General features: G+C 52.1%; 7 protein-coding genes across 7 annotated transcripts; 2 read left to right on the top strand and 5 right to left on the bottom strand.

Moving 5' to 3' along the window:
* Positions 1–476: 476 nt before the first annotated feature.
* GGS23DRAFT_545895 (uncharacterized protein) lies at positions 477–2,337 on the bottom strand. The gene is made up of 2 exons (XM_051515004.1): positions 1,968–2,337; positions 477–1,755 (listed from the first exon to the last, which is right to left on the bottom strand). Exons 1-2 carry the CDS (start codon positions 2,070–2,072, stop codon positions 1,138–1,140), a joined length of 723 nt encoding a protein of 240 aa, XP_051377213.1. The 5' UTR covers positions 2,073–2,337; the 3' UTR covers positions 477–1,137.
* Positions 2,338–2,816: 479 nt separating this feature from the next.
* Positions 2,817–4,752, bottom strand: GGS23DRAFT_33885 (alpha-galactosidase A). The gene is made up of 3 exons (XM_051513016.1): positions 4,639–4,752; positions 4,416–4,575; positions 2,817–4,221 (listed from the first exon to the last, which is right to left on the bottom strand). The coding sequence occupies exon 3, from the start codon at positions 4,036–4,038 to the stop codon at positions 3,196–3,198; it is 843 nt and encodes a 280-aa protein (XP_051377211.1). The 5' UTR covers positions 4,039–4,221; positions 4,416–4,575; positions 4,639–4,752; the 3' UTR covers positions 2,817–3,195.
* Positions 4,133–4,601, top strand: GGS23DRAFT_33877 (uncharacterized protein). The gene has a single exon (XM_051513014.1). The coding sequence runs from the start codon at positions 4,227–4,229 to the stop codon at positions 4,527–4,529; it is 303 nt and encodes a 100-aa protein (XP_051377212.1). The 5' UTR covers positions 4,133–4,226; the 3' UTR covers positions 4,530–4,601.
* Positions 4,740–6,744, bottom strand: GGS23DRAFT_33892 (acid phosphatase). Its single transcript, XM_051513017.1, has 2 exons — positions 5,114–6,744; positions 4,740–5,006 (listed from the first exon to the last, which is right to left on the bottom strand). Exon 1 carries the CDS (start codon positions 6,609–6,611, stop codon positions 5,292–5,294), a length of 1,320 nt encoding a protein of 439 aa, XP_051377210.1. The 5' UTR covers positions 6,612–6,744; the 3' UTR covers positions 4,740–5,006; positions 5,114–5,291.
* Positions 6,745–7,345: 601 nt separating this feature from the next.
* Positions 7,346–9,611, bottom strand: GGS23DRAFT_33883 (uncharacterized protein). Its single transcript, XM_051513015.1, has 2 exons — positions 8,492–9,611; positions 7,346–8,421 (listed from the first exon to the last, which is right to left on the bottom strand). The coding sequence occupies exons 1-2, from the start codon at positions 9,402–9,404 to the stop codon at positions 7,883–7,885; spliced, it is 1,452 nt and encodes a 483-aa protein (XP_051377209.1). The 5' UTR covers positions 9,405–9,611; the 3' UTR covers positions 7,346–7,882.
* Positions 9,612–11,654: 2,043 nt separating this feature from the next.
* On the top strand, positions 11,655–13,280 carry GGS23DRAFT_33862 (translocation protein). Its single transcript, XM_051513013.1, has 3 exons — positions 11,655–12,357; positions 12,435–12,991; positions 13,042–13,280. Exons 1-3 carry the CDS (start codon positions 11,961–11,963, stop codon positions 13,231–13,233), a joined length of 1,146 nt encoding a protein of 381 aa, XP_051377208.1. The 5' UTR covers positions 11,655–11,960; the 3' UTR covers positions 13,234–13,280.
* Positions 13,281–13,746: 466 nt separating this feature from the next.
* On the bottom strand, positions 13,747–14,985 carry GGS23DRAFT_33840 (alpha/beta-hydrolase). Its single transcript, XM_051513011.1, has 3 exons — positions 14,932–14,985; positions 14,362–14,830; positions 13,747–14,228 (listed from the first exon to the last, which is right to left on the bottom strand). The coding sequence occupies exons 2-3, from the start codon at positions 14,782–14,784 to the stop codon at positions 13,890–13,892; spliced, it is 762 nt and encodes a 253-aa protein (XP_051377207.1). The 5' UTR covers positions 14,785–14,830; positions 14,932–14,985; the 3' UTR covers positions 13,747–13,889.
* Positions 14,986–18,262: the final 3,277 nt, after the last annotated feature.

Genomic DNA, 18,262 nt, shown 5'->3' with positions numbered 1-18,262 from the left:
GTTTTAGATGACCAAGCGTTAGTAAGATACAAATCGAACAGCGATTCCGCTCTCGTTGATCAACGCCTCATACTGTCCGTTGAGCACTAATCTGGACTAGACGAGGCAATAAGAGCTTTCAATATCTAGGCCATAGTGAACATGAGCTCGAAACCGGTGCTATGAAGAGAGGAGGGGAAAGTGGAGAATGGTGGATGAAGTATAAATGTGAGTGAACCGAAATGATAGTCTGCGCGCAGCTCGATTATACGGGGAGCGTAGCTCGCATGGCTGTCCGGGGCACATATCGACAATAAAGAGAGGAATAAAAGACTATAAGAACGCCGGCTGGAGTTTCGTGCACTCCGTGCCCATGTGGCAGCGGTTGCTTGTATTATACCGACATTAATTAATTCCTCTCCCCCTTTTCCTCCCCCCTTTTCCTCCCCCCTTTTCCTCCCCCCTTTTCCTCCCCCCTTGTCCTCCCCCCTTTTCCTCCCCCCTTTCCCTCATCCCATCCCTTCCCACCTTTTATTTTACCTCCATCCCGAGAACGCCTTAACCTAGCCTACCCCTATGAGGTAAACATATGGGAAGCGTGCTCGATCCATAGGGCGGGCACATTAGCTTCCCTCTTTGGGGGGTTTTGTTCAAACCTGCTCTCATCCGAGGATTCTTAGAATAGACCAGACAGAACCGCATCCTGCGACAACCTAGACTTAAACCAAACAGGAACATGGGACTGTGTGCCTGCTAGGCCCGCTTACTTTCGGCATCTAGGGCACGAGGGGCTTAGTCCCCCCCTCCCCCATCACCCAGTCCCTACGTCCTTAACGACCTACGCGACCCTTGTAAAGGTCTTTTTCTCTCTCCCTTTTCGCGATCTGCGACTCCTCCTTTTCCGGAGCGACAGGTAGGAGTCTAGGAAAGGATTGAAAGTACGTAGGTAGGTGAGAAGACGGCGGGGTTTACCCCATCTCGGGTTCAGGCTCGAGCGCGTCGTCGTCAGCGTAGGCTCCATTGCCCCGCCCCAGGAATCGTCACCTGTGATAGACAGACCCTTTGCACATGCGCGCGCGTAGAATACATTAGGAGGAGACGGCGAGTAACAAGAGGAACAAGTAGGATCGTATATCATCGTATTTCTTCTTCTTCGATCTAGACGTCTTCTCTAAAAATCGAGCGACGCTCCGACGTTGGGCTTCCAGGCGCGCCTCCTCCCTTCGCCGTGCTAGTAGTAGGACCAGCGGAGACGCCGGTGTCGATCGGTCGCGGGCTCACGCCGCGTAGGCTCGTGCTGCTCAGTTCGGCCTCGTCATCGAATGGATTGCGGTTGCTGCCACCGGGCGGGTCGCGGCTTCGGGATCTGCCCCTAGTCTGCTCTTCTGCCGCGGCCAGGTTCGCGCCTGCGTAGCCGGTGCCGTTATCGGTAGTGTTGTATCGTGACTGCTGCTGCCCTCCACCCGGTTCTCGGTATCCTAATTCCTGCTCCTCGTAGTATCCGCTAGGGCCGCCAGCGCCAGCGCCGTAGTAGCCATCGGTCTCGTGGTGGCCGACACGTGTGTCCCAGGCGTCGTCCGGGTCGAGGGGTCCGAAACCGCGGTGGCTGGGTCGCTCGTAGGCACCGGGGCCCGATCGGTTATTGCCGCCGCGGAGGCTGCGAAACTTGTCGCTGAGCCAGCCGCCGACGCCTCGTGATGACGACTGGGGGGCGCCGTAAGGTGAGGGATCGGAGCGCACGAAGGGAATGTAAGACGAGAGTGGTGGGGCGGGAAGCTACAGTCGTTGAGGCGTAGTATTAGTTAGGTAGCTAGTAAATCCGGTCGTGATATGATGGTACGCCCTCCGAATCTCGGGGTGGGGATGCCTAGAGAGGTGGGCTGGTGGGTGCGAGACAAGCATGCTGATGCAGCCAGCAGGACCAGCAGGACGAGCAAGGTCCGTGATGGCTGGCCGGGCTGGAGAGGAAGAGGGGAAAAAAGACTCACACCTAATCGCCGGGCGCGAAGCTGCGTAAATACGATCCAGCCAACCGCAGCAACAACCAGCAGCACGGCCAGGACGATGAAGAAGATTCCCACAGGGCTGACCATTTTTGGTCACGGTCTGGTCTCGGCACGCTGCCTCGGTTTCCTTTCGCTTTCTTTTTGGGATGGACAGGGGAAGAGAGTGGCGAAGCCAGGTCCGGTGTGCACCGGAGGGGGTGAGGAAAGGGAGCGTAGCAGACTCGGAGGCAGTGAACTCGAGTTGTTATTTTTTGTTTGTCGGTATGTCTCAGAATGTGAAGTTGGAATTGAGGCTGATGACGGGCTTTTTTTTTCTTTTAGAATAAATTAAACCTCAAAAAACCAATCGTTTACCGAAAGTATTATAATTCAAAATCTTAAACTTTATTTTAAATTAATCTTTTTAAAATAAGTAGAATTATATTTATTTATAAATTCTTCTTATAATATTAGGTATATATAATATCTTTAATTTTTTTTATAATGTAACCTCGGTCGCGGTTGTAAAAAAGGTCGAAACCCCTTATTAAAAAAAAAAAAAAAAAGGTTCCGAAATACCAATACTACTCGTGGACAAAGGAAGGCATGGGGATGGTGAGCTTCTCGAGACACGTGGCCGATGTAGGTAATTGTGTGAGGGCACCACCGCCATCTTCCACGGCCGCCTCCAGGTTGGTGTTTCTAGCTCTCCGTCTTGCCCGCCCTGGAGGCGTCAAGCCTGAACAGTCGAGGATGCATGACGCACACGGGTTACCTGCTGCGACGCGTTGAGCACTCAGCGGGACGCGACACCTTGCGGCGTCCGCCAGGAGCTAATGCAGATCTTGCAAAGGCTGGATCGGCCGGCAGGCGTGGCGCAACATGGGTGGGCCAACAGTGGAAACCGTAGGGGTTGGGGCTCCGTTTTGGAACTCTGCATTGGTAACTTCAAGCTGGACCAAAGTCCGCGATTTGAAGCGGATCTACAGTCCGTAAATATTAAACATTGCTTGCGTTACTACAGAGGATCTAAGGATGCATGCGTCTTTAGATAGAGGTACGAGCCGCACCATAAGAGGCCAGAAGCGGGCTATTGGGTCGACGGTTGGGCGGGTCAGGAGAGATCTTGGGAGGCGCGGAAACGCGTTGGACTAGGATTCGGTGATGAGCAGAGAGAATACACTCTGAGAAACAGCTTCCACTACTTGGAGCGAAGCACGTCTGGTGTCTATTATCCCTCCGACCCCCTGTCACTGTCTCCTTCATCAGATGACATAAGCCCACCACCACGACCTGTCGTCTCAGCCAATTGCCCCTCCAAGCTCGCGATCTCCGCCTCCATCAGAGCTGAGTCGGCGCAAGTCTTCGCCTTGTCGAAATCAATGAGGACAACCTGCCCATCCGGGCATATTATGAAGTTGTACTTGTTGCAGTCCCCATGCACAAACCCCAGCGCATGAAAGCGCCGCAAGGCCGCCTCGCAGATCTCCAGATCGGCTGGCTCGGCGTTCCGCCCGTCCGGGACTTTCTCTAGAAGGAACCCGATGACCCTGCCTGCCTCGTGGATGTGCCCGAGGAATTTGGGAGCGATGCCCCGGCCCTCAAGGGCTTGGTACATGCGGGTTTCGGCCTCCATGTATTGGATCTCCCAGTGGAAGCGCGCCATCTTGGCAATCATTCTTTCTGGTGCAGAATCCGCCTTCCATTTGCATTCCTGAGTCAACAGAGCGAGATACTCAGTGCGTTCGATGTCAAGATGGTCGATCATCCGTGGATGCCAGATCGTTTCCACACTGGGCAAATCGGCCGACGACAGCGTCGCTTCCAGTTGACAGGACGAGGGATTGCGAGTGACACACGCTGACTTCCAAGCATCTTCTTGGTAGGGAAGAGGAGGGAGAATATTCTGGAAATCAAGGGGCATGTCATCCAACGACTCAGCGTCGAGGGCCCCGGCCCTGATGGTGATGTACTTGACGCTTCGGTTGGCCAAGATGCGAAAGTAGCAGTCGCTTCTGCCACTCGTGGAGACTTCCATGGAAATCAGACGAGGCGGCTCCATAGTCGACGGCATCTTCGATGTCGAGCTCGCGGAGGATCATCGACACGAGTTCTGCGGGTAAACGATCCAAGATCCCGAGCTCAGCGGTTGGCAACGTCTCGAAGGCTGCCTTAAGAGACGCCTGAACTGGATGCATGTCGTGTGGGCGCGAACGGACTACGACGAGGTCAAAGTCTCGTCGATGATATGAACATACTCGGATGACCGCGTCAGCATTTTCCTCAACGTTCGCAAGAACATCTACGCTGCTCATTTTTGCCGTCTGGGGAGTTTGTCAAAGGACCAACATGCTGATCGCATATGCCTGCGGCCGGTTGCGCCGTTGCGGCCAGGCTCTCCTTCTCGCGCCTGGCCTTTTGCGGTTTAAGGCGCTGTGCACGGGCACTAACCTAGCTAGGTACTGCGGGCCTATAACACTGCCAGGCATTCGTCGCTACATCCATACACGCTATGCGCGTATGTCATGTACACGTATGTACATTTCTAAGGTACCTCCTATTTGAGGAGGTTAGGTACCTAATCTAGCCTAGCCTCTTTTTAGATTCCCACCTGTAAATGACGTTAGTTGAGCCACATGCAAGCTAAGAACCACACTAAGAGGTAGGTGTTTACCTGTACGTGTAGGTAGTATCGATGTCAGTGCTATTATCAGCCAGCCGGTAGTTATTGGTAAACCAAAGCCTCGATAACGGTTAGGCCTGTCTCACTCCGAGAGTCTGCCCAGGCCTATCATGCCTATCGCGCCCATCAGGCTTATGATCACGTTCCCCAACTGCCCCCCCAGCCTTGCTGTTGTCTCACTTTCTCTTACGACTTGTGCAGAATTCTGCCTCGCCGCAAGTCGAGATAGGACGGAGGAGAGGCGGGGGGGAATACCATGGAGTTATGTGAATAAGCGCAAATAGAGGTGCCTACGTCCTTGATTCCATGCACTTCGCCCCGATACGCAGCTACAGGTACCGTAGGTTAGGTGCCTACATCTAGGTATTCTTAGCATAGGTCGCTCTCCATCCGTTAGGTTCAGTAGGTACCTTAGGCATCATAGGTACTTAAGGTACCCACCTGGTAGGTAAGAGGAGAGAGGTACCTGCGTAAGGGACGAGTACGTCAGGCGCTCAGTTCACATTCCAGAGGGAATCGTCAGCATTGCCGTGCAGGTCGGTGTATGATCAATCTAGGGAACAGCCACAATGCGGCAGATCTCCGATGCAACATTCCATTTATCCCGCGACTTGTGCCTGCCAGAGGACGTCGAGTTGTTCGGATCACGCAAAGCACCGATCCCAGAGCCCGCCGTCCTTTGCGAAGCTTTGGCTCGCCACGAACCTGTCCAACCTGCACCGGCCCAACGCGTCGGCACCGCAATTCTGCAGAGGTATAACCCTATCGTTAACTAGAATGCGCACGAATTCCTCCCTGCTCCCTCCGCAGGCCATCTTCTCCACATACAGCCTCGCTGCGAACGGGACAACCCAGCTGGCCGAGAATCCCTTAGCCTCCCGGGCGCTGACCCGTCGGTCTTCTGGCAGTGGGTCTGTCTGGTTGTAGAGACCGAGTGCCGCGAACATGCCCATCATGTCGTTATCGTGGCTAAAGTCCGCATAAAGAGCCTTGTCAAGCGGGAATGTAGTATGGGAATCATCTAATGTTGAGTTGGTCGAGGTGTGGTCAACAACAGGCTGACCTGTAAGTCTGGCAAGGAGTTCGTTGATGAAGCCCACCCCCTGAGTTGACCCTAGGGGATTCCCATTCCCAAACCCGTACCATTTTCCCAGGGACTGGTAGTAGTCGTAGTCGTGCCACTCCTGCACCGTGAAGACGTAGCAGAACTTCGAGAGCTCTCCCCGAGGATCGGCAACAGTGTTAAAAGGACACAGGTCCATCATGAAGACAGTCTCTTGGTCGGTCAAGTTCGCGCCTGGGAGATCTCTGTTCAATCGTTCAGTCAGGGGTGGCAAGAATTTCCCTGCCCAGGTAAGTTGCTCGTCTCTATTGTCATGGCGGGATTCCTCAAAGGCCAGGCAGATATCGGGGCTGAGAGTGTTGTTGAATCCGTCTTCCTCTGGGATCACGAGGATATTATACGGGTATTCGTCGAGGGGGTCTGCATTCCGATCTGCTACGCGCGCTTGGTGAAACCCTTTGGCCCATTTCTCTGCAGACTCGACGACTCGGTCCTGGCCGGAGGCACGTATAAAAGGTGTATTGGTGTTAGCCAGCTGTCGGTAGCGCCTGTAGAACTTGATACCAGACTCAACCATCTGCCGCTGGCCGAGGGACGTCAGCTGGTCCGCGCCCAGCTTGTACTGGTACGTTTTAAGGAATTGGACATTCTTTCCATAGTCTGTAACACTGTCGTGGATGCGGTCAATGATTCCAGCATAGGTCTCAGACTTATGTGCCGTGGGGTCACGAGCGCCATGTCGTGCGAGTAGCTGCGCAAATGTGATCTCGCAATCCTGGGGGGCAGCTGGAGATATCTCTGATGGCACCGAAAATGAGGACGAATACTGGCCCCATGAGTGTGCCACCTCCTTTTTGCAGTGGCGGTCATGCGCGATGCCATTGCAGGTCTGGGTAGACATGGACCGCCTAGAAAATACCCCCAGTTAGTGCACAGAGCGGACACCATAATAAGTGCCTTCAGGCGGCGTAGTTAGAAGCTTACACAAAGCTCGTTGAGAAAAATATGATCAGAATGGCAAACACGCCACAGGATGCAAGTCTGATAGCTGTAACGTGACAGTTGGCCCAGCGGCCAGTGCGCCTGCGTGTGTCATTTTGGGCGTCTTCTTCATCGAGAAGAGTGTACTGGTGCTGGTCTTTATCTGCAAGGACCGCCCACTGGCGTTTCAAGCCAGCGAAGACCATCGCGAAAGTGCGCAAAAGAGCTGGTCTTCCTTCAATGCCCTCAAAACAGAACAGCTCGAGGCGGGATGAAGCACAAGAAGTATACGCCCTGGCAAGAGAGGCGGGGATGATGGCGAGATATCATTTAACATCACATAAGTCGGTGAGGTGAAGAAGTAGCTGGATGCACCCCTGGGCATCGGCGAGGAGACCCGAAGGGTTGACACCCAGCAATTTCAGCCAGTAGGGGCAAGGTAATGAACGGGCCAGCTGTCAGCGGCCCGGACGTGACTGCGGGCCTTGTCGAACGTGCGACATTCATTGTCGGGAAACGTGTGCGAATTATCATACTTCTATTGGGTATGGGTATTGTGGCGTGGATTGTGCATAATGAGGTTTGGCAGATGGAAGCTCGGGAAGATGAGCTATCTTTGAAAGGGAAAAACAAGGACACCCAGGGGACGACCCTTGTTTAACCCACCTTTCCGACTAGATTGGGAACCGACTCGTGGCAGCAATATTTAGCCTCAGACTAAATCCATCTATATCTAATCTGATTATCTGGCAACTGTATGCTTGCCCAACTAACTAAGGCCATAGACCTTACCTACTACTTAATATAGGGAGGTAACTAGGAAGCCACCGGATGGGGCCCGTAAATCCAAACCTGAGCCACTTGAGCTCCAGCTCCGAAGGCCCAGAAGTTCGCTAGGCTCCGCCACCACCTAGGCATTGGGTATCATCCGCCAAGTATCAAGCACGAATTGAGACCCTCCCGAAGGTCACAGAGACATCCGCACTCGTTGGTCTATCATTAACCCCCGGCATCGTGATGAGTGCCCGCTTCCGATGCTTTTTGAAACCCACTCGCCACCAAGTCTATACCTGCCTATATCCCCTGCTAACCAAAACGTCACGTCATGCCCGGACGTGAAGAAAGAAAGTGCGGTTTCACAGTACCGCATGGTATCGTAGAATGCAAACAATACGTAAAGAATCGAAAGGATTATATAGCGACGCCGACGCTCTGCCGTTTCGGGAGCATAACGGGCACCTGAAGCCCGGATGCGATCATGACTCGGGGTTCGAGCTTTGCCTTCGAGGTTGTAGTGCTGCTGGGCGACAAGCTCGTCGGCACCGTCTGCTCTTCTTCGACGGTCCAGCCCGAACCCGTAGATACGGAGTCGAAGCTGTATCGTCGGCTTGGTTCGGGACCGGTCACTTGATAGAAGCCCTCGGCTCCCGTCACAGGCTTAGGCTCGTTGGTGAGGGATTCGAGGTTCATGTCGAGTCTAGGCTCCCCACTGGGGAATAGCCAGGTAGAAACTCGGGAGAAGGATTTCTTCTTGCGCAACGGCGGGCGTAACCGAAGCGGCAATGGCGGAGGAGGGACCCTGCCCTCCACTTTGCGTGACGAGTTGGCCTTATACGGTGTGCGACCAGGAGCCTGAGGTGGCGCAGTTCGCGGCCGATCAGAGCTGACACGCTCGCTGAACGAGGGAGCATTAGGAGGCAGTGCCGGAATTTCTGGCATGGGCTCCATTTCTAGCGGGCTATCAACACATATTCTGTCGCGATAAGGATTTGCTACTAAGGAGAAAAACACACTACTAACCTGGTTCGCCGTTCGCGGTCGACGGCCGGCTGCTAATATATATGCTCTGCCTCTCAATGACGTCGTCGATCTGTTCCTGCAGTCTGTCGCGCTCTAGCATGGCAGTGGCAACTCGTTCGACGAGATCCTCCATCATAGGGTTCGGCGTCGATGGCAACGTGGAGGCTCGGGCTCTGGCCGGCCGTGGCGGCTGGGGCGTGCTGGCGTCCGACCGAGGAGAATCGAAAACGGATCCTCCATTGACTGGTCTCCGGGGGATGTGGAACGACATCGACGAGTAGCTGCGTGAATGAGAGACATGAGGGCTACCTTCACGGCTCGAGGGGGTCAAGGCGGGGGGAGGCGGGGTGACGGGGGGAGTGGGATAGTCAAGGCGAGGCAGGATAGGCGAAAGCTGATGTTGAGACATGTATATGCTGAGTTCGAGCGGGCGGAAAGCCGGCCGCGGCCTCGCTTGGGTTAAGGCATGCTGCGGGACGCGGAACGTCTCCGAATTAAGGTGGCGAAAGTTGGTAGGGGCAGATATCTGGAGCTTGCGCGACGACGACGCGGCGCTCGACGGTCGCAGTAGCCTTTTCGTCGAGAAGCTGCTCCGCCCCGAACCTCTTCTCCTCCTCGAAGCCCGCTCCGACTTAGATGCCCCCGTACTCGGCCGGAACGGCGTTACGGAAGGAGGCGGAACCGGCGGCGGCGCTTGGTATACGATATTGAGCGGGTCGCGCGCAACCGGTCTCGTCGGAAGATAGAAATTGTCGTCGGTGTCGTTGACGATATGACGTATTCTCCCACGCTCAGCGGGGTGACGACGAGGCTTCTCGTCGGCCGAGTCAGATGTCCAAGGTAGGCAGCACTGGTAGATGGATTGCGACCACGATGCGTAAGCCTCAGCAAGTATCCCACCTAAGCCTTTCATGGTGACTTCATGTCGCGCGCCGGATGAGAAGGGAAACGGCCAGCGGTTGGTAGGAGATAGACGAAGAAAATTGAGGAAGGAAGCCGGCCACGAGATCGGGCAAGAGATCCATAAACACCTTTATGGAGGAGCCGGTAGGAAATTACCTGCCTTCTACGCCTATCTCCTTTAGGCTCAAGCAGCTGAGCGGGCGCTGACTTTCGGGCCTCATAAGCTCGCAACGATATGGGGAGCGTCGACGGTTGAGATGCAGAGGCCGGCAACGTTGATAGGCTGCAGACTAAGAAGCCGTGATCCAGTGGGCGCTTACGAGCCGGGGTGTTGGAGAGGATTCGGGTGGTTGGCGGCACCACACCAGATTGCAGGACCCCACCACTTGTAATATGGACGGCTCTGCACAGCCAGTCTTTTGTCTTAGAATTCCCTGCTTTGCGATCCGTCTAGAAGGGCTTCGGTAGCCCACCCTCGCGGCGTTTTGGAATAGCATTGCCACGAAGTCCCGAGGGAGGGGTGTCTCGTGGGTGGCATAGATTGGCCGTTGTGTGTGGCAGCCAGGGCCTTCCGTTTGGGGACCGCGCAGGAGCAGTGTCTGTCGTTATCCCCGACAAGGGGAGTTTCAATGGATGTCGAACGTCCTTTCGCCCAAGGCGGAGCCGTCAGTTCGCCTGACTGGAAACGGGCTGCGGTTCTGCTGCGCAAGCCGGGAAGCCTCCACTTGGTGTCATGTCGGGAGAACCGCGAGTCGGCCCAGCGTTGCGAGAGCTTCAGTGGTGAAGATGAGCCGAGGCCGGTTAGAGTTGGCCGGGTATCCGCACATGGAGTGGAAGCGGCTGTTTCTATCTTGTGTAGCGAGCAAGACGAGTGTGCGTTACGGTGGTGTGGTGTAGATTTCCGTATGCGTGCGCGGCACACAATCCCTTTCCGTCCCCCCTCCTTTGCCCCCTTCCCCTCCTTCTTCCTCATACCACCCTCTAGACAGACGGTCGGGCGGGGTGTTTCGTTTATTTGTTGTTTCGTTGATCCGTGTTTGGCCCCCGGCTTCTATTAATACCTACCTCTGAAGCCGGCACACATCTTGCTTGCGCGCGCTTCCAAAGCCGATAGCAGTACTATGAGCATAACCGCTGTTTTAGAAGGGAACCAGGTGCTTCTTGATTGAACACGTAGGGACCGTAGAGGCTTAATCCATCGCATCGCCGATTGACGCCAAGCATGAGGTGTTAATGTTAAGTATAGGGAAATTAGGGAGATCGCAAGTTATCTACATGCATGTGGAAGAAGAAAAATGAGGGAAAGAGAACGGCGGAGAATGAGCAAAAAGGGTGCCTCGAGGCGGGTGAGCAAAGCCCCCAAGTACCTTGAATCGGAAGGGCCTGTACGATGATATAACATCAATTGCATGAATGTTTATTAATAGGCTAGGAGGTACTTACTGAGTACTTAGGTATATACCTACCTTAGGTACCTACCTAGGTAGGTAAGTACGCCTATCTCCCTGCCTAATGGGGTCATGAATGCATCAATTATAGGAGGGAAGTACTCATAGGGCACCGTCCCATTCTCCAACTTAAGAAGACTGGATTCGGTACTTTAGAGTTACCTACCTAAGTACCTGAGATATTTCTACTCTTATCCAGAAAGGTGCCTGGTATCATCGATATTTTAAAACATCAAATAAGGTGCCTACCTCTTACCTACCTAGGTACCTAGGTACACATAGATATAAGAGGCACCTAAGGTACCTAGGTATATAACCTACCATGTACAGCGACCCAACCCAACCTTAGGTGCCTTTGAGAAGGTTATGGTGCCTGGGGTTTGGCATGGATGCCCTTCAGAGTCAGTACCTAACTGTATGGATATAACCGGCCACAATCCATAAAAAGACGGCCAGCTATCAAAATAAGGCGGATGGCAGTAGAATTTATAAGTAAGCCCACGGGAGGAAGGCAGATCAAGTACGCAGAATAGATAGAATGCCTCCTACCTCTATTCTTAGTACATCGAAGTACCTTTGGTAGGGCTGAGATCAATGAACCCTCTACTAGACGAGGTCCCTATTATGTACATAATGTACATGTATGTACCCTGAACTTAAACGGTCCCAGCAAGCGCCACTTATACCATAAGCGACCTTGTAGGTACGGAGATACGTGTGGCAGCGTGAGGGTGGGGTCAGCTTCTGACATAAGAGTGCATATCCCTATCGATATCGGCAGATCTGTGGAATAATCAGTGGAAGTGGCGCTAGTGGGGCTTCCCAATTCCCTAGAGGCTGAGAATGACAGGCTGTTCGGTTCACTGTGTCAGGCCAAACAAACAGGCCAACAAGCAACTTCCGAACCTCAAATCCAAACCTCTGAAAGAAAAGGGAAGGGGGAAAAAAAAAACCAGACTCTCGAACGGCCATCCCTCATCCTGCCACCGTTCATCTAACATCTCTCAACTCCCGGTTTCTTTCATTCCCTCGCTTCCTTACTTTCTTTTTCATCTGCACCGCACTGGCTGCACCTATACGATTCATCTAACCGTCGTGGTCAATAGCGAGCAATCACTATGCAAAGTCCCAACCCGCCTCCCATGGGCATGCCCATACCCATGGCGCCCGGACAGATGCCGTCGCCTGAGCAGATTGCCTCCATGCAGCAGCAGATAGCTGCCGAGGCCCAGAAGCACGGCATGACGGTTCCGCAATTCATCGAGCACGTCAAGGCGCAACGTCTGGCACAGATACAACATTTTCAGAGACAGCAGCAGCAACATGGCCAAGGCCCCCAGGGAGGACCACAGGGACCGCGTCCCGGCCCCCAGCCAGGTGCTCAAGGACAACCCCAACCTATCCGACCTGGTCCCCCCAATCCCGTCGCGATTGCTCTAGCCAATTTCCTGCGAGGCCAGCAGCTGAAGCCGCGCACTTGTATCCTCAATGGAGAGCGCAAGGACATGTTCAGAGGTACGTTGTCATCCGGGATAGCCGACCCAATTCCTACTTCAGCGACATTGCCCAACTCACACGCATACGTGTTCTAGTCAAGCGGGCACTGCGAGCGCTGGAGTCGCCCGCCTACGCTAAAGCCCGCTCGAAGAACCCTGCGCTTCCCGAGATCCACGACCGCGCCTCGCTCGAGAACACCTTCAAGCTGTTGCCCATGTCTATGCTTGCCCTGCGAGTTAACAAGGTCGATCCTCACCAAGGCCACGACCACGGCCCTAAGAAGGCGAAGCGGGTCAAGGGACTCTGGACCGTAAGGATCGAGCAGCAACAGGATGCTGCTGACGACATGTACTATGTCTGGCTGTACGAGGGCAGCCAGATTATGCGCAAGGTCTATGCTGCTCTCGCAATGGTGCTGATCTTTACCGTCGTGCTCTACCCACTCTGGCCACTTGTTCTGCGACAGGGCGTCTACTACCTTAGTTGGGGCTTCCTGATCCTTCTCGGCCTCTTCTTCCTCATGGCACTATTTCGCCTTTTCCTGTTCTGTGTCACGTACTTTGTCGTACCGCCGGGTCTGTGGCTCTACCCGAACCTATGGGAGGACGTCTCCTTCCTGGACAGTTTCCGCCCACTTTGGGCGTGGCACGAGGTTTGTCACCATGATCCACACCAGATGCGCTTATGCTAACCGGCCGCCAGACGGGAAAGCCGAAGAAGAAGAAGGCTTCTAGGGCGGTCAACGCGGAGTCTGCTGCTCAGCTTGCTAGCCATACAGGTCATCCACCTCCTGCAACTGCCACGACGACTGCGACGACAACTCAGATCCAAACTGCCCCACAGCAGAGAGCGTATGTGGCTCCAAAGGTGGAGGAGCTCGCAGACGACGAGTAGATAAAGTTAGTACCAGTACCAGTACCGCATGTTGGCAGCAACGGGCGTTTGAGGAGTTCCAGGGAGGCTGTACAGTAAACCGGAGGTCGCGGCAAGGCTTGGTGCTTTATAAATTAATCCGAAATAGGGCATGGTCATCCTCTCTTTCACCCATCATACGTGGCCCTTCGCTGTGCGCCAAGATAGTAAATAATTATCCAGAGAGGGTTTGACGAACGTGGTATTTTACGTTTGGTCGCTCTGGCTAGTCCTCGCCACCATCTGAGGTCCGGCACCTCGGCGGCAAATACACCTATGTATGTCTTTTGCACAGTAGTGCCCATTTCCAGTCTCTGGTGGCTTATCAACCGAGGGATGTCGCCGCACGGCATGTACCATATTCGCCCACTGGGCAGGGCGGCTCTTTAAGTTCTCGGCGCTGGTCCGAGATCGCCCAAGGACGTTGTACTATACAGGCTGATTCTGTGTTACGGGTTGCGTTAGAGGACGCCGCGCTTGATTTTAGCCTTCTCCTGTCTGTCTTGTCTAGGTAACCTTGTAGCTGCACTAAGTTAGCCAACTATGAAGCAAGTTCCTTTTTTTTTTCATCCGATATTTGGTTCTTTTTCCTCCTCGCCCGCCTTGTCCTGCCACCATCGCAATAGCCAGGTTCAATGTCACTTTCCAGCGACGTTGACGATCGCATCGACGACCTCCCGCGCCGTGGCGTCGCTCTCAAGGAACGGGAAGTGGCCGCTCTCGACGCGCACGACCTGGCACCCGGCGGCCTCGGCCATGGACTCCTGCAGGGCGGCCGGCAGTGAAGGGTCCTGCGTACACACGATGTAGGTCTTGGGCACGGTGACGTCGGGCGCCGCGAACTGCACCGGCGCCTCGATGCTTGCCTTGCTCTGGTGCACGAGCGTCCGCAAGAGGGCGGCCTGCGCGTCCTGCGGCACGCCGTGGTCGCCGGTCGAAGGTGAGAAGACCTGATCGGTCAGGACGTAGAAGGGACCCTGTTATTTTCCATTTTCGCGGGCGGGCGCACGCGCGCTTCGTGTCAGTTCTTCATACAAGGTTCAACCAATTCGGGCCAGGGAGGGAAGGGGGGGATTCGCGCGTCTATAATAGCGATGGCAACTGACGCACCTCGGCTTTGTAGATCGGCGGCGGCGTACCGCCCAGGAGGCCGTGCAAGCTGTCGCCCTTCTTCGGTATGGCCAAGGCGGTTAGGTATACGACGGCTCTAATGCCGCCCTGGAGGCCCCTGGCCTTGCGGTCTTGGACGGTCTGGCCCTCGGTGAGCGCGCTGGCCGCGATGCCGCCTTGGCTGTGGCCGACGACCACGGCCTCCCTGCCCTCGTCGAGGAAAGGGGAGGCGGCCTCGAGGAGGCGCTTCACGTCATCGACATACGTCTTGCCCGCGACGGAGTCGTCGAGACCGGTTGAAGGCAGCGGCGGAGCCACGACGGGATAACCCTGGGCACGGAGGGGCTCGATCAAGGAGCGGTAGTGCACCGGCGAGAAGAAGGCGCCGTGGATGAGGATGATGAGGGGCTTCGGCGATGACATGGTGGAGGGGACACTTACGGGGATCGGCTTCAAGTAGGTATCTGGTCTAACAGGTGAGTCTCTCCCCAGGACGTTGGTAATTATAATCAATCGAGGTAGGAGAGCGTCGAGGTTCCGATGCTCGTCAATCTTACAGAGGAGCTATACCTAGGTATTATAGGCCTGGAAAAGGGGAGACACGAACCTCGGCCTCGAAACAAAGAGACTGCACGACATACACATCTTGGCACATGAGCTATGCTTAGCTAGCTGCCACGCACGGCAGCTCCACAGCGTCTGACTAATAAAAGTATTATACGTAGCACTCTTGATGGGTACCATCTATTACATGACCACGGGCTACCCCCCTGCGGGCTACCCCTTAATATATTAAAAAACGCTAAAACAAGCCCTTTTATAAATTAAATAACTTACTTAAATAAATTCGAAAAATTATAAAAACTAAACTAGATTAATATCCGTTACGTAATTAATCCCTAAAGCGCGCCGGAGCCCTAATTACGCGCGGTAATCGGACGCGTTATAGTAATTAAATATCCTACTTATTCTCGCTTAGTAGGCTTATAGCCTCTTCCTAGGCTACCGTTACTACTACCTCCTCCTATTATTATTACTCGATTACGGCTTCTAACGTAATATTAAGTAGCTATTAGCTATCTTAATCGTTCGCTAGTATCTCGTAAAGGGATTAGAAGCGCTTATTTAGGTTAGAAATAGCCCTCCTTCTCGGCTGGCTTTTTAATTCTAATTAAGCTATTAACGAAGAGATTTAATAATCTCTAAAAGCTAGCTTCGTATAAAGGTCGTAATAATCGTTAGTAACGTTCCTAAGCGTTACGCGAATATATAGAGATCGATTAACGGCGAATTTCCTAGCCTTATTAATCGCGTTTAACGTCGAGACCTAAACCTTTAAGCTTTTCTTTTTAAGGTTCTTTCGTTAGTTCGTTTTAATTATATCTTTTTCTTATTAAAGCTTAGGGTATATTAATGCCTTATTACGGCTTATTAATTAGTTCCTAGTTACCTTAAAACCGGTATAGACGTTTTTCTCGGTAAAGGCGTCGATTCTCGCCGCGTATAAGTAACGTAAGAAGTTTAGCTTATTAATCGGCGCGGTATCCGTTAAGGAGTATAACTAACTTAAGTACTTTCTATAAGCTATTTTAAGAGCATTAAATAAATTATTATCGAATAGTTATAAGCCGTAAGAGGTATACGCTAGTAGGAAATATAGGTAAATATTATACCGAAAATAAGTAGCTATAAACTTATCTTAAGATCGTAATACGTTAGTAATACTCGCTTATAAAAAATCAGAAAAAAATCGTAAAAATACGAAATTAACGTTAGTTAATTAAGAGATAAATAAATTAATAATTATATAGCTTTTATAACCGTTTAGGATTAATAGGCGGGCGTTAGATTCGTAGGAAAGAAGGCTATCCGTTTCCTTAATAAATACCTCCTTTAATTACTCTAACGCGATATAGCTATCTAACTAGCCGTTATTTAAGGTAATAAAGTATTAATCGACGATCTTTTTAAATTAATCTATAAATTAGGTCGTTTAAAGCTCCTTTCCTTTAAAAATAATACCCGGTTAAAGAGTATGGCTTATGGCGTTAATATACTCGATAAACGAGGCCTAAGTCCTAAGCTAAGAGCTCTTAACGATCGCTTTTCTAGTATTTAAGCTCCCGAGAATTAGGTTATCGAGCTTTAATGCCTTAATTAATATAAAAACGAAAGGATAAGACTAAATAAGGCTTCTTACTTTAGCTAAGTATAATATCTCTTTTATCGACGTTAAAGGTAAGATAAGGCTTTATTTAACCGTATTTAGTTTCCCGGATATCGAAATATTAATTTATAGCCTTTTAATTAAAGTAATTAAAACGCGAAGCTTTAGTTTTACGCCCGGATTTTAGCGTAATTAAAAGATTACGCTTTAGGAAGTTATGAAGTTAGTTCTTACTAAGAGGCCGTAGATCGCCGCTTACGTTTAAAATATCCTAAGTAATTCCGCGAATAATACGGTAATTAGAAGCTAGCCCTAACGTTTCCTAACGTAAAACCTACGAAGCGAGTTATTCCTTTTACTTATTCGTTAAGCGCTATGGAAATTAAAGCTTTAATAACGCTAGCTTACCCTAAAGCCGAACCGCTAGCGTAGTTCGCGAAACGCCGTATATAATAGCTAAACGGCGTATCGAAACGCCTTCCTAAGTAATAAATCGGATAGCAAACGCCATAAGATCCTCGTTAACGAATTTTATAATAAAAGAAGCTTATTTAGTCGAGATTTAATTAATATTTACTCGTGTTAATTAGGTAGTAGTTTATAGCTATATAATTTTATTTACCGCCGTTTTTAGCTAATAATAACCCCGGTAATACGTATCCGATTTAATCCGAAAAAACGCTAGATTAATAATAAAGCTTTATACGAATTATATTTATAGTATTTCCTAAATAGCTTTAAAACTAATGGGAAGCGGTATGATTTAAAATGGCCTGTTTTGGCGTTTTTTAATATATTAAGGGGTGGCCCGCGGGGGGGTGGCCCGTGGTTATGTGATAGATGGTACATATCACAGCTGATGGCCTCATCCGCCCACGGCCGGATACGCAAGATTTCTTCGATGACCTAGTCCGAGAGGCGACTCTGGAGCTCGATGCTCGGTCGGGCCCGTCGTCCTGCCTCCGCGTTTCGCAACGCGAGGCCAACGGTCATCGTCAAGCGAGAGATCGCAAGGCATGAGAACAGAGGTTTGAACTCGAGATACCGTTCTTTACCGACCCGCCAAATACCCCTTCCGGACGTAGAAGACATTGGCAAGGGTCCCTAGTGGCTAGGTCTGGTCATTATCACATTCGGAAGTCTTCGGGACTATTTCTGAGTCAGATTGGGGGAGATGGGGTTAAGTCCGCGATTACCGGGCCTTACGTTACCTACATGATATACTACGGCGGTGAGCGAATACACCGAGAGCTTAGCAGCAGGTCGATCGCCGTGTTTTCCCGGCATGCCAATGTCCATTTTTGGCTATTTAGAGCTCCACCGCAGGGGGTTCGCACAGCCAGGTCCAGCACACATTTCCACCCGTACTCCGGCCGTCAGCTCTCCTGTCTTGTAGCAGGGGGCAAAAGCAGTACTGGAGTCCAATAACGAGGAAGTAACACTTACACCTGTCTCTAATACAGCGGCGTCGTAGACGACCTTTCCTCCCCGGAACTTACAGCAGGAAGACGTAAGTCAAAGTTCCAGTAAAGAAAGTCTAGAAGAGATTCCTACATAAGCACACCCAGATCACGTCCGTGTCGCCAACCCCAGGGTATTACTCTACAGTACATGACTACCCCCTAACCCAGTGGGTAATAGGCTGACGCCATGTCTTCCAAGGTTCCTGCTCGGGATTCTGCTCGGCGAGATAGATCTAGTTGGCCGTTAGGCCTCTCTAGCGTGGGCTTCGTG

Source organism: Durotheca rogersii, assembly GCF_024521655.1.
Source record: "Durotheca rogersii strain YMJ 92031201 chromosome Unknown GGS23scaffold_1, whole genome shotgun sequence".
Taxonomy (NCBI): Eukaryota; Fungi; Ascomycota; class Sordariomycetes; order Xylariales; family Xylariaceae; genus Durotheca; species Durotheca rogersii.
The sequence above is the reverse complement of the archived record's forward strand: the minus strand, read 5'-3'. Positions and strand labels throughout refer to the sequence as shown.